The sequence below is a fragment of the Colossoma macropomum genome, unplaced genomic scaffold (genome assembly GCF_904425465.1).
Source record: "Colossoma macropomum unplaced genomic scaffold, Colossoma_macropomum, whole genome shotgun sequence".
Taxonomy (NCBI): domain Eukaryota; kingdom Metazoa; phylum Chordata; class Actinopteri; order Characiformes; family Serrasalmidae; genus Colossoma; species Colossoma macropomum.
In genome coordinates, this window is record NW_023494788.1 from 24,846,094 (window position 1) to 24,859,014 (window position 12,921).

The 12,921-nt window shown below is 41.6% G+C and overlaps 1 protein-coding gene across 4 annotated transcripts in view; it reads right to left on the reverse strand.

Annotated features, from left to right (window-relative positions):
- Positions 1 to 3,584: 3,584 nt before the first annotated feature.
- The window catches only part of limch1b (LIM and calponin homology domains 1b), a 106,228-nt gene continuing 96,891 nt past the window's right edge, over positions 3,585 to 12,921 (reverse strand). For all 4 annotated transcript variants that reach the window (XM_036568893.1, XM_036568894.1, XM_036568892.1 and 1 more), the window contains 8 exons: positions 11,597 to 11,764; positions 11,266 to 11,351; positions 11,030 to 11,133; positions 8,580 to 8,688; positions 8,275 to 8,364; positions 7,920 to 8,028; positions 6,182 to 6,284; positions 3,585 to 5,277 (listed from right to left, as the gene is read on the reverse strand). In XM_036568893.1, the coding sequence (XP_036424786.1) occupies positions 5,252 to 5,277; positions 6,182 to 6,284; positions 7,920 to 8,028; positions 8,275 to 8,364; positions 8,580 to 8,688; positions 11,030 to 11,133; positions 11,266 to 11,351; positions 11,597 to 11,764 (795 nt within the window). In that variant the 3' untranslated portion in view covers positions 3,585 to 5,251. The remainder of the gene's footprint in view (positions 5,278 to 6,181; positions 6,285 to 7,919; positions 8,029 to 8,274; positions 8,365 to 8,579; positions 8,689 to 11,029; positions 11,134 to 11,265; positions 11,352 to 11,596; positions 11,765 to 12,921) is intronic.

The following is a 12,921-nucleotide window of genomic DNA, read 5'->3' on the forward strand; positions in this document are numbered from 1 at the left end:
GCAAGAAAGTTCCTACTTGTTGTAAGAAAGCATTTCTGTGGCATTCAATATAATCTGTGACAATATTTAAAATGGATCAGTTAGTGATTCGGTTTTTGGATACATGGTACATAATTTCCCACATAGTTTCCCACTCAACTGTACTGACAGAGTCCCAGATATACAGGGAACTTCAGTTGGACAATGTTGACGAGAGCACCGTTGCCCCATATTTTGCGCTCCACCCTCATGAAGTGTTGAGCTGGTTTAGAAACTGTACTCAGTTTATTTCCACCCTAACAGATCTACAGTCTCACCTTCATTTAGCCTAAAATTTGTACCCAGACATTCTCATTATATCACGCCTTACCTGCACGACTGCAAGGTCACATTTCAGAAGTGCAGCGTGCAGAGCTAGATGATCTCTTGCTTGACAAGTATTTGTTTTTGGTTTAAAAGCTAAAGCAGCTAAGAAAATTATCCTTCATATTTCAAAAGAAAGGGCAAATTTTTATGGGAAAATTCTACTTTTTTAATTACTCAGACAAATGTGCTTTCACAGCTCTCATGTTTCAAGCATAGTTTCAGCACCTTGGACAGCAGAGACTTGTGGAATGTAAAGCCCACTGATAGTCAAAATAGGCAACGTCTTACAATATTGACATGTTGCCAATTCATCATCATCATCATCTTTAACCGCTTAGTCCAGATAGGGTCGCGGTAGCAGTTGGGAGAGCAGAGAATCCCAGATGACTCTGTCCCCCGCAACTTCCTCCAGCTCATTTCAGAAGACCCCAAGCCGCTCCCAGGCCAACCTGGAGTAATAATCCCTCCAGCGGGTCCTAGGATGACCCCGGGGTCTCGTCCCAGTAGAGTGTGCCTGGTAAACCCCCAACCAGGAGGTGTCCAGGGGGCCTGAACCACCTTAACTGGCTCCTCTCAATGCAGAGGAGTGGCAGCTCTACTCTGAGCTCCTCCCGGATGACCGAGCTCCTCACCCTGTCAGCAGTGTAGCCGCCACCCTGCAAAGAAAGCTCATTTCCACCGCTTGTATTTCGCGACCTCATTCTTTCAGTCATTACCCATAGCTCATGACCATAGGTGAGGGTTGGGATGTAGACCGACCGGTAAACAGAGAGCTTTGCCTTCTGGCTCAGCTCCCTCTTCACCACTATAGTCCAGTACAGTGACCGCATTACCGCAGCCGCCTGTCCCAGCCTGCGGCCAATCCCACCATCCCTCTTCCCATCACTTGTGAACAAGACCCCGAGATGCTTAAACTCCTCCACCTGTGTCAGGTCCTTTCCCCTTACCTGGAGTGGGCAGGCCATCCTTTTCTGGGCTATGTTTCCTATTTAACTTGTATTGTTATATTCAAGTTGCACCTGTCCAAAACCCAAAAAAACAGACTCACAGTCAGGTAATCTTTTCAGCGCTTTATTTATAAACATAGAGTATAGTGTAAAGCCATTGCATTTGAACATCAAAGTAATCTATTTTTCGGATAGTGTACATTTGAATATCACAATAAATATACCTTAGACTTGATATCATTTCCAAGGTAACTATTCATCCTAGACAATATCAAATTTGTCTGGCAATGCCTCCGCTCTGTAGCAACCTAGATAATACCTAATAGAACATAAAATAGCTACTCAACCAGACCCGAAGCGCAGAACACTGACTATATAAGAAATCATGAGAGCATATTAAATGTCCAATATGATCAAATTCTTGAAGGGTGAAAATCAATGATTTTAAACGAAAGCCTTGGATATACCCTCATGGTCAGATCATGGAATAACAGCTAGTAGTTCGTATTGGTTAGTGTTAAGCATAGCTAGTGGCACTGACACGAGTGGTTTAGAGGCAGTTTATGAACTGATTTTAAAACAAATATAACAACTGGTATTGCTAGTCGTGTGCAGTATTTCAAAGTAAAAAAAAATGACAACCTCCTAAATATCACCCAATATTCACCCAGACAAGATTTAGACGAGGCATACAAGTCTAAAGTCTGGCGCAAAGTCTGTTTGCTTAGTCTACAACATCAACGTAGACCGTATCTGTCGCTGACAACTTGATGACGCAATAATCTGAAACCACACTGTATGATTTCTTCGCTCAAGAGTGCAGAACTGCGCAGCGCTCGAGCCTCAATCGCTTAAATGGAGATGTGCAATCTGTTCAGCCTCCTTGACCACAGCCGAAATAACAGTCACTTCCTTTCACCTCAACTACAGACAGTCTTTGGATTTGAACTCTTAAAATGCTTTTGCCTCTTTTTTGTGCAAACGCTCCCTTCACTCTAAGGCACATTTTTTCAGTGCAATACCTTTCCCACCACTAATGAAGCAAAATATCTCAGATCATTAGTGACTTTGAGATACACAGGGACAGAACTGCAAAACCAATGGATCTGCTTTTGTTACTGGAACGGGTTGTAACTGGTATACATGCACTTACTTTATCAGTTTGAACCAAGAAAGCATAAGGCTGCGTTAACATGGGCATTTTGGTATCCGTCAAAAATGCACCGCTAATCAACATCTTGAATGCCTGATGCCTGTTATCCAAACTCCAGTCCTGGTTTTACTGACTTTACACACAGCACAGCTCTGTGCATCTTTTCCCTGCATGCCAGCCTGACACTCAATGCAGTATTTTCTATGTTTAATAATAGTTGAATAGTTTATCGTGAAGTCGTTTCACATCAAGTAAATTTTTATTAAAGTAATTCACAGAAACCTTCAAATTAAGTCCATTGTGCTTGTCCTAACAGGAAGCAATGCGAGCCAGAGCCAACGACAATAACAAAACATTTCTGTAACAATCGAAGAAGCTGTCTTCATTGAAAGTGGCAGAGCATGATGTGGTGTGATGTGACATGCCATTTTTGACAAACACCCTGTCGCTCTGCTATTCCGCCTCAAAACGGATGAGGAGCAACTCATCCAAGAAGTGGAGAAAAGAAGGGACCCTTCCAGTAAAGGATCAAGGGATCAGGCCAAAGTGCTGTAAGAATTCGTATCACTGATTGATGCTTTGCTAATTAGCTAAGTAGTCTTGGCAGATACAACCAAGCTGCCCAAAACCAGAGCAGTACAGAGCCATTTTAACTGCTACTGATGTAAAATGTGGGGATAAAAGCTGTTATAATACAGGGTGATTAGAAACGATTCATCCGATTTCAAAATGATTTATTTCACTTGTAAATCATCACAGATCAATGCAGTAAACTGTAAATGGTTTAAATGAGCATAAAGTTCATTATGTAATTTTACAAGTGCTCAATATGAATCTCCTCCAGCTGTACAGACAACATCAACGCCATAGTCAAACTCATCCCATAATGGATTGAGCATGTCGGGTGTCGCTGCACTCACGGCTCTTTCAGTGCAAGTTCAGAGATCATCCAGTGTTGTGGAACCAACAACGAACGCTCTGAGCTGTTGGAGCTTCACTGCCCGCGAAAATCACACTGCACAGTTATGACGGATTCACTCTTATTGAAGAGGAGAACGCAGAACGCTTTCTGCTCAGGGGTCGCATCTCCTCTCAGACTGAAGGGAGCCATCTCCCACTGACAGTCAGAAACTCTATGAGCCCCTCTTTCAATTGGTATGTGATTGGTTCCTAGGCTCCACACGGTTGTAAAAATATGGTGCTTTAAAATCGGATGAATCTTTTTAAATCACCCTGTATTAAATCAATGTCCCACAGCTGGATAGCTCCACCAGTAAAGCAGCTATTTACTGACATGTCCTTGGTTTGTTTACCTTTTGACGTGACACAGATTCACTGAGTAGTAACAGTTATCATATCAAAAATCATTTTTCTTTTAGCCAGGGCGACTCAAAGACAAAGCAACATTATGAACAACCCACTCACAACCGTCTAAGCGTTGGCCCTATGATCACAAGATTGTGAGTTTGATCGCTGGTGATGTTACAGCCATCCGTGGCTGGGAGTCCAAGAGAGCACAACTGGCCTCTCTCTGGGTGGGTAGGATCATCACTTCCCATCACTTACTAGTACTACTCACTACTGGCTAGTAGTGATACTAGCCAGCACAGGCGTCTGTTAGCTAACATAACAGAAGTGCCAGCATATGCTAGCCTTCACCCTCCTAGTGCTGGTGGTATTGTGTGATTGGGGGAGTCCTAAATAGTGGGTGGAACTGGATACGACTAAATTAGGGAGAAAATTGGGGAAAAAAAAAGAACAACCCACTGTTGCACAATGCATGGCTATGTGCAAAAATCCATTTGGAAAAGGTCACTAGAACTGGCCTTTTTAAAGAGTTTACTATGAGGTTTCTGTGTCAGCCAATGAAAGATGGTGTGAGGTGGGGCTTCATTAAGATAGAAGAGAAACTAATCACTGCTGAACAATCGAACTCTAAAGTTCTATTAGGACGCTCACGACTGGTTTCTTTAAAAGCCACTCGCATTTTTCGCTTCTTTTTATGAGAAAAAACAGCAACTGCCTGCAGTTTTTGTTTACGAGCTTTCATGTTTGCTTTCAGTAGCTTCATGTTGGGAAATGCTACAACAAACCAGCCGCACAGATCACTGCATTTTTAACAGACACCAAAATGTTTTCGTGAAAGCAGCCTGACTTGGTTCTGTTTTTCCTTTAGCCCAGCAAATGCAACAAATGAAATGGATGTCTATCAATCAGATGCAGCTACCATTACAGACCTCCGGCCATTACAAAGATCAGGAAAGAATACGCAGCGGCTGAGATGGACTGTTTGTCTCAGCAACATCCATCTGGACCAAAATGGACCTTAATACAGATAAAGCTCTAAATAATCATTTTACTGAAGTCAAAAATAGTGGTAACATGGTCATTTCCTTGCTATACTTCCAACATATACGCCGTTATTTGTAGTAAAGTAGATAATGCTATACTTCATGCTATACTCAGAAAACTGACGACCGTTTTGAACACAGCTGTTTGTTATAAGTGGACCAAATAAATCCTCCATAAAAAATATAAATCAATCATCGCACCCTCAAACAGAGGTCGATGAGATGGAGTCATCAGCGAAGTTTTCGGTTATTTCAACCTTGATAAAAGCACCAGGCCTTTAACACACTTGGTGGGAGCTATACATTTGGGCATAAAGGAAAAACCTCTTGACTTGGAAATATTGCATTGATCTCAACCGAAGATGCAGTGTGACCAGTCCAAGCATGGCTTGAATGTGGGAAGTGGTGGTGGGTGAAACTGAGGTGTTCAGGTGGTCCCAAAACACCAAGCCTGCTCATAAGGTGGTGGGCTGACCAGCAGCTGAAAGAGAGAACATATAGAAATATAGAGATTCATTTCCTCTCGTCTGGGGTATGGAGTAAAGAATTCTAGAGAACGTCACTCATTTATTTGTTTTCCAGATTGGGTAACACTTTATTTGGGGTGGTCCTTTATAGATGATTAATAAACTCTTAACAGAGTATCAGTAACACATCAACAACATATCAGTGAAGCAGCAGTAGTGAAGCATCTGAATACACTTAAGTAAATATCTTGTAGATGTAGAACCTTACCAACCTTACCCAAAACCTAACCCTCACACTGGCCCTAATCCTAACCCTAACCTCAACCCAAAACCTAATCCTAACCCTCACACTGGCCCTAATCCTAACCGTAATCCTAACCTCAACCCAAAACCTAATCCTAACTTTAACCCAAAACCAAATCCTATTTCTGGCCCTGGCCCTAAGCCTAACCCTAACCTTAACCTCAACCCAAAACCTAATCCTAACCCTCACCCCGGACCTAATCCTGACCGTAATCCTAACCTCAATCCAAAACCTAATCCTAACTTTAACCCAGAACCTAATCCTATTTCTAGCCCTGGCCCTAAGCCTAACCCTAACCTTAACCTCAACCCAAAACCTAATCCTAATCCTCACCCTGGCCCTAATCCTAACCCCTCATATGTTTTTGACATGTTACTGAGAGTCTGTTGAGTGTAAAATGACCTCTCAGAGTAAAGTGTCACCCTAAATTGTGTTTATTAAATATACATTCCTTCATTAACTGCAACCATTGGTGGGCAAAGTCTATACAGCTTTGTAGAGATGAAATGATGATTATATAATCATGATATTTGTTGTTGTTATATTAGTCAGGGACAACAAGTACATATGCGTTTGTTTGTGAGAGCATGAATTAATGAGAAAAAAAAACTCACAACGAGAGCGGATGTAGCACTGATGACAGTTCAGCAGACCATTACGGATCCTCACGTCTGTCCCGGTGGTGGTGTCACCCAGCTGTCCCTTACAGATCCCACACTGTGTGACCGACACAGAGATAATATAAGGAGAGAGACTGACAGAGATTGTCTAGTGGAGAGAATATAACCAAAGCACTCTGTAATGCTCTATAAGACTTATATGATACACACGCTAATTCCGATGTGTCTGATCAGGGTCAGAGCTAACCAAGGCATATTTCAGTGTATCTATACCAGCTACATTAAGCCTGACCAAATATAAACATAAACTTTTTCAAGTTAGCAAGTGTTTTAACTGTCAGCAGTGAGGACCTATGAAAACAGTCCAACAGTCACTTATGCCAGTTTTTCAAATGCAGTTAAACTAGCTGTCTGTCATTAAAGCACAGTTCAAGCAGCCAGGGCACAGAAACAATGTTTATTAGATATGCCTACATTGTATCTGCACTCGTTATCCATTTTAACAGGTCCACTTACCATATAGGTGCACTTTCCACACCTACTTAAAGCTCCCTGGACAACATGCATGCATAATTTCTTCTGTAATTCTTGGTCAGGCATTTACAAACTGCCAGCAGAACCAATCCTGTCAGCTAAGTATTACACAAGTCTCTAGTCCCCATATACTTTTTGCCTTATGTCTGAGAACACAACACTAGCCATGTTTACAAGCAGCCTAATAATCCGTTAATAACCTGACCAACAGCTCAATCGGAATAGAATACGTCCATGTAAACCCCTCAATCGGAAAAGGCAAATGCGATTGAGGCCATTCGAAATACAGCTTCTATCCGATTAAACAAGGTGGGTAATCCTGTAAATAATTTGTAGAATAATAGCCGTGTATCTGATTACATTCCCTACCGGAAAGTTTAAGTCCATTCTGATCATGTTCGTCGCGTCATAGTGAAAGTTTAGACCGTTCAACATGGCGGAGCAGAAACTGGTCTGCAGAGGAGACGAAGTTTATGCTCTGATCTTTAAAAGACGGCGGTGGGACGGACGTCCAGTTTATGTGTCTCAGAACACGACGTCTTCCTCTCGGCCTTCTTCAATAACGACATGTGAAGGAAGTTTTCCTGAGTCTGACATCATTTTAAAGTGATTAAAAACAGAAATGTGCCAGCTGTGAACATAGTGATCTTAGTCCTTAGATTTTAGCCACTTGTCCAAGGAAACTCACTTCACGAAGCTCCTAACACCGATTATTGTGCTGATCTTGCTTTCAGAGGCATTATGGAACTGTAGCGAAAGACGTAACAGAGGATAAGCGATTTTTACATGATACGTGCTTCAGCGCTTAGCAGCCCCGATCTGTGTTCCCAGTCGCTTCCATCACACAATAACAGCACTTACAGTTGACTGGGGCACATCTAGCAGGCCATGAACTGACATGTGGCAAACAGCGAGGTGGCATCCTATGACAGCGCCACGTTTAAAGTTACTGGGCTATTCAGTACAACCCATTGTACTGCCAGTGTTTGTCTATGGAGACTGCATGGCTTTATGAATTATTTCATACGCCTGTAAAGCTGTATAAGCAATGGATGTGGCTGAAACACAATGCAATAATTAGGAGGGGTGTCCACCTTCAGCCATATGGTGTGTGTACATATTGCATCACTGTATGCAGCTGTATTATCTACAAAAATACAAGTATCAGACACACACAGACACAGACTGGTATACAGACCTTAAAACACTGGATGTGGAAGTAAAGGCTGAGAGTCTCAATAATCATGGCCGCTCCTTTACCAAGTGGATGACCACAACTCGAACACAGCTTCTTCCCACTGACAGATCTACACACACACACACACACACACACACACACAAATACACATAATCCACTTTACCTGCTATAGAAAACACATCAGATTACATTGCTGCAAAGCAAAAATGATATGAGTGTGACTGGAGAAAGAACAGAAAGGCTTGATTAAGGGATCCTCCAGAGACAGGTGTTAGAGACAGATAGTATTCTAGAGAGAGAGAGAAGGAGGGAAAGAGAGAGAGAGAGAGAGAGAGAGAGAAGTGTGTCCCTGTACCTGTTTGGTGATGGAGGAGGTTGTTGTGTGTCTGTGTATGAGGGAGATGACTGTGATGACTTTACACCAACATACTCTATGGAGTCAGACCTGAGGAGCAGAAGCCACAACTCTTTCACAAACACACATCCACACACTTGCAGCTTTAGCCATGAGAATGGATTCTGAAAAGTACTGATGGACCCATGGGAAAAAAAATACATGGAGTGGGATTTTTTAAAATATACTAAACCATGAATACCGGCACTCTTACTGTGGGCCATCAATTTATTTCCATCACCGTTAGAAGTTACACACATACACACCTTCTACGTCCTCCAGGTGCTGGCTGTGGGATCCTGCTGCAGTCCAATGAAGCACTCTTTTTCCAGGACTCTGATGACTGCTGGTGAGCCTTGCTGCTCCATGAAACACCTACACCAAACACAAAACATACATCATTTATAATATGATTTTAATGTTCTTCCTTAACATTATTATTATTATTATTATGTAAAATTAACTACACACAAATTCCAATCCCAAGCGAGTGGCTTTTCAGGCATGAAATGACAGAAAACAAACCTTAAGTGATGGCTTTCTGTAAATGGCAATGTCCACAAAGAACCATTCAGTTTGTCGGCCTTCTTTCAAACTGTGCAAAACATCTCTGCTATTGATGGGTCACCACTGACCAAAGTAAACTAATTTTACCATGAGAGATTAAAGCTTTTCACTCACTCTGTCAAATTCTCCAGCATCACTGACATCATTAAACATGCCCCACAATGCAAGCAAGTACGGCGACACTTTATATTGAGTGGTCCTTTTTATATGAAACAAACACTCTACTGACTCTCAGTAACGTCAGTTAGGTTTAGGTTTTGGGCTGAGGTTGAGGTTAGGGTTAGAATTAGGGCTAGGATTAGGGTTAGGGTTTGGTTTTTGGTAAGGTTGGGTAAGGTTAGGTTTTGCGTAATGGAAGTAACTTACAACCCCATGTCCAAAAAAGTTGGGACACTGTGCAGAATGTAAATAAAAATAGAATGTAATGATATGCAAATCATGTAAACCATATTTTTAAAGGAAAATATGAACATATCAAATGTTGAAACTGAAATTTTATTGTTTTTTGAAAAATATATGCCGAATTTGAATTTTATGCCAACAACATATTCCAAAAAAGTTGGGACGGGGGCCTGTTTACCTCTGTGTTTCATCACCTCTTCTTTCAACAACACTCTGTAAGCGTTTGGGAACTGAGGAGACACTGCTGTAGTTCTGAAAGTGAAATGCTTTCCCATTCTTGTTTGATATAAGATTTCAGCTGCTCAACAGTTTGGGGGTTCATTTGTTGTATTTTTATTTCAAAACCCTCCAATTGTTTTCAATGGGTGACAGATCTGGACTGCAGACAGGCCAGTTTAGCACCCGGACTCTTGTAATACATGCAGAATGTGGTTTTACATTGTCTTGCTGAAATAATCAAGGCCTTCTCTGAAAAAGACGTCGTCTGGATGGCTCCATATGTTGCCAAAACATGTATATATCATTCAGCATTAATGGTGCCTTCACAGATGTGCACGTCACCCATGCCATGTGCACTAATGCCGCCCTATACCAACATGAATACTGGCTTTTGAACTGTGCACTGAGCTGTGCGCCGAAAGATCTTGACCAGCAAATACTGGTTTTTGGTCTTGTCCCTTACATACAGAGATTTCTCCAGATTCTCTGAATCTTTTAATGATATTATGTACCGTAGATGATGAAAGCAAAAGTTCTTTGCTGTTTTATGTTGAGAGACGTTATTCTTGAATTGTTGCACTATTTGATGGTGCAGTCTTTCACAGAGCGGTGAGCCCCTCCTCATCTTTACTTCTGAGAGACTCCGCCTCTTTGGATGCTGTTTTATACCCAATCATGTTACTGACCTGTTGCCAATCAACCACCATGTGTTTTTTTTTTAGCATTACACAACTTTACCAGCCTTTTGTTGCTTCTGTCCCAACTTTTTTGGAACATGTTGTTCAAATCCAATTCAAAATGGGAATATATTTCATAAAAAACAACATTTGATATGTTGTCTCTGTACTATTTTCAATGAAATATAGCGTTTAAATGATCTGTACATCACTGCATTTTGTTTTTATTACATTTTACACAGCATCCCAACTGTTTTGGAAATGGGGTTGTATTAACAACACATCTACTTAATGTAAGTAATGTATCAACAGAACATCTACAAGATATTTACTTCAGTGTATTCAGATGCTTTACTACTGATACTTCACTGATATGTTGTTGATGTGTTGCTGATACTCTGTTAAGAGTTTATTAATCATCTACAAAAGGACCCCTCCAAATAAAGTGTTAGTACCCACAAAAGACATGACTGGCTAGATTTAATTCCACACACACCTACCTATAGACTATTCTTCTTATGGTGAGGGGGGTACATATATAAGCAAATGCAGACAATATCAAGCTGGTCCACATAAAAGCAAGTGAGGACAATATCAAGGATGGTTGTTCAGTGTCTACATTAACCTGTGTGTGAACGTCAGTTTGCCTGATCAACCAAGTGAGTTTTAAAGCTCCTCAATGAATATTTTACTTGGGCATTCGGGCAGTCGTAGTGTTGAACCCTGTGTTTGGCTCAGAACGTGTGAGAATGTGAGTGGACAGATAAGGCCCAACTTCTCCCATCGTTCCAGCTTTGGTGAGATATTATTCATGACTAAATAAGAATGCAGTGGGATGTTCCTGTACTCACTCTGGCTGTCCCGAAGTTGGTTAGGACTTTGGCTCTGCCCTTCCATTCCTTCTCTCTGTCCATTGGGCTGACCCACCAGCCGGTCGCCGCTCAGCTGTCGAGGGCTACAGTAATGCGAGATGAAAAAAAGGAAATAAAAATAGTTCCAAATAAGGAGGGGGAAGAGTAGAAACAGAGTGGAGTGTTGTGGTTATTGTCTTTAGTGTTTTAGTTACTGCATCTTTAACTGGACAGACCTTCCTGTTGCCTGGGAAAGCTCCTCTTTTGTCCCTGCCGGTTTGTTCCTCTCATTTTCCCTTTGTCTCTTATTCTCCAAGGTCCCCTTTTATGGAATAAAACACATTTTATTTATGTATCATTTATTTGCAAATAACAAAATATAATATTATGACGATTTTACATGATTATTCATAAAATATATGTATAGATTGTTGCATAAATGTGTTTCAGATGTGTGGGATCCACCAAAGTAGGAGCCAGGTCCAACCTGGGAGGTGCTGGATCCAGATTGTTCTGGAACAAATCAAACTCTGTACACCTTCCATCCATCTACTCATTTTTCCTCACCGTCTGTTTCTCCATCTCCTGCTTGTGTTCCCAGTCGGCAAGTGAGCGGACGATGCTGTGCTGCGTGGGGGTGCTAGGGAGGTGGGTGGTCTCCTGCCAGCATGGGGAGGGGGGCATTGGTGAGTGTGGCGTCAAAGGTGCCACCGTTTCCTCTAGAATCTTTCGCTCCTACAACACAAACAAAAAGAATCAAACACACCATCAGACAGACAGAATTAATGCATAAAAAATGCTGCACCGATACTGATACTATATCCAATGTACCAATAATGAAAGACCTTCTGACTTGCTACTGAGTGATGTGTGAGGCGCGCCAGGAGACGGACCTTCACTGAAGCAAACACATTGGTGGTGCGAAATTATTTCATGTTTGAAACAAGTAGTAGGAAAAAAACCTGTAATGCCTGTATTTCGAGGGAAGGTAATAGTAGTGGGTGATAAACTGGCTGGAATTCTTCGTAATGTATTCGTTTTATTGTTATTCCACAAATAAGTCAGATAACGCAACATACAAACAGAGCACAACATGCTAACTTTATCCTCTTTACCTGAATGGCACCTTCCCTCATCTCCTTTATCTGTGCAGTCAGATACAGTATGAGTTAATTATAGTCCATCAGTCTTTCAGGGTAGTGATAGCCTTTAGCCTTGTTTTATCTTTTAGTAAAGCAGCCTGCTAGTCAGGCTAATGTGTCCTAAAGCAATGCCTGGGGGGCACCTCTGTCAGTCAGCTTTATACAACAGTTAGTTTCGGCCATGCAAGCTGATTGGTCGAGAAGCGTTCTAACTGTGCTGTTATTTCGCCATAACATCACAGGTTTTTCACAAACACTATCACTCCGCTGAGACGCCGTTGCAAAGCAACGACTTTGACAGCTGTAGGAGACGCTCAAGACATTTGAACGTTTTTACTTCTTACTTTGCCACAAACAGAAAATGGATACTTTTAAGATCACATTTGACCGACAGCTGATTTGGTCAGACTCTGAAGATGAGACGACACTAAATTCCCAAACTGTCATCACCACTGAGCAGCTTTTCAGTCGGCAGCTGTGACAGAAGAACAGCTAAACAACCTGGAATCAGCCAGAAATGAACCCAATACCATTCGCCAAACTAAATGGGCTGTAAGATGCTTTACAGACTGGCTGGAACCAAACAACATATTGATCTGGCAAAAAATAACAAAACTGAGCTAAACTTGATATTGCCACAGTTTTATGGCTCAGTCCAATTTGGTCAGACTAGATCAGACTACACGTTTGACGAATGGTATTTAGTATGACTATAATATCTATAAAGCTCTAGTGGAGAAGCGAGAGCTT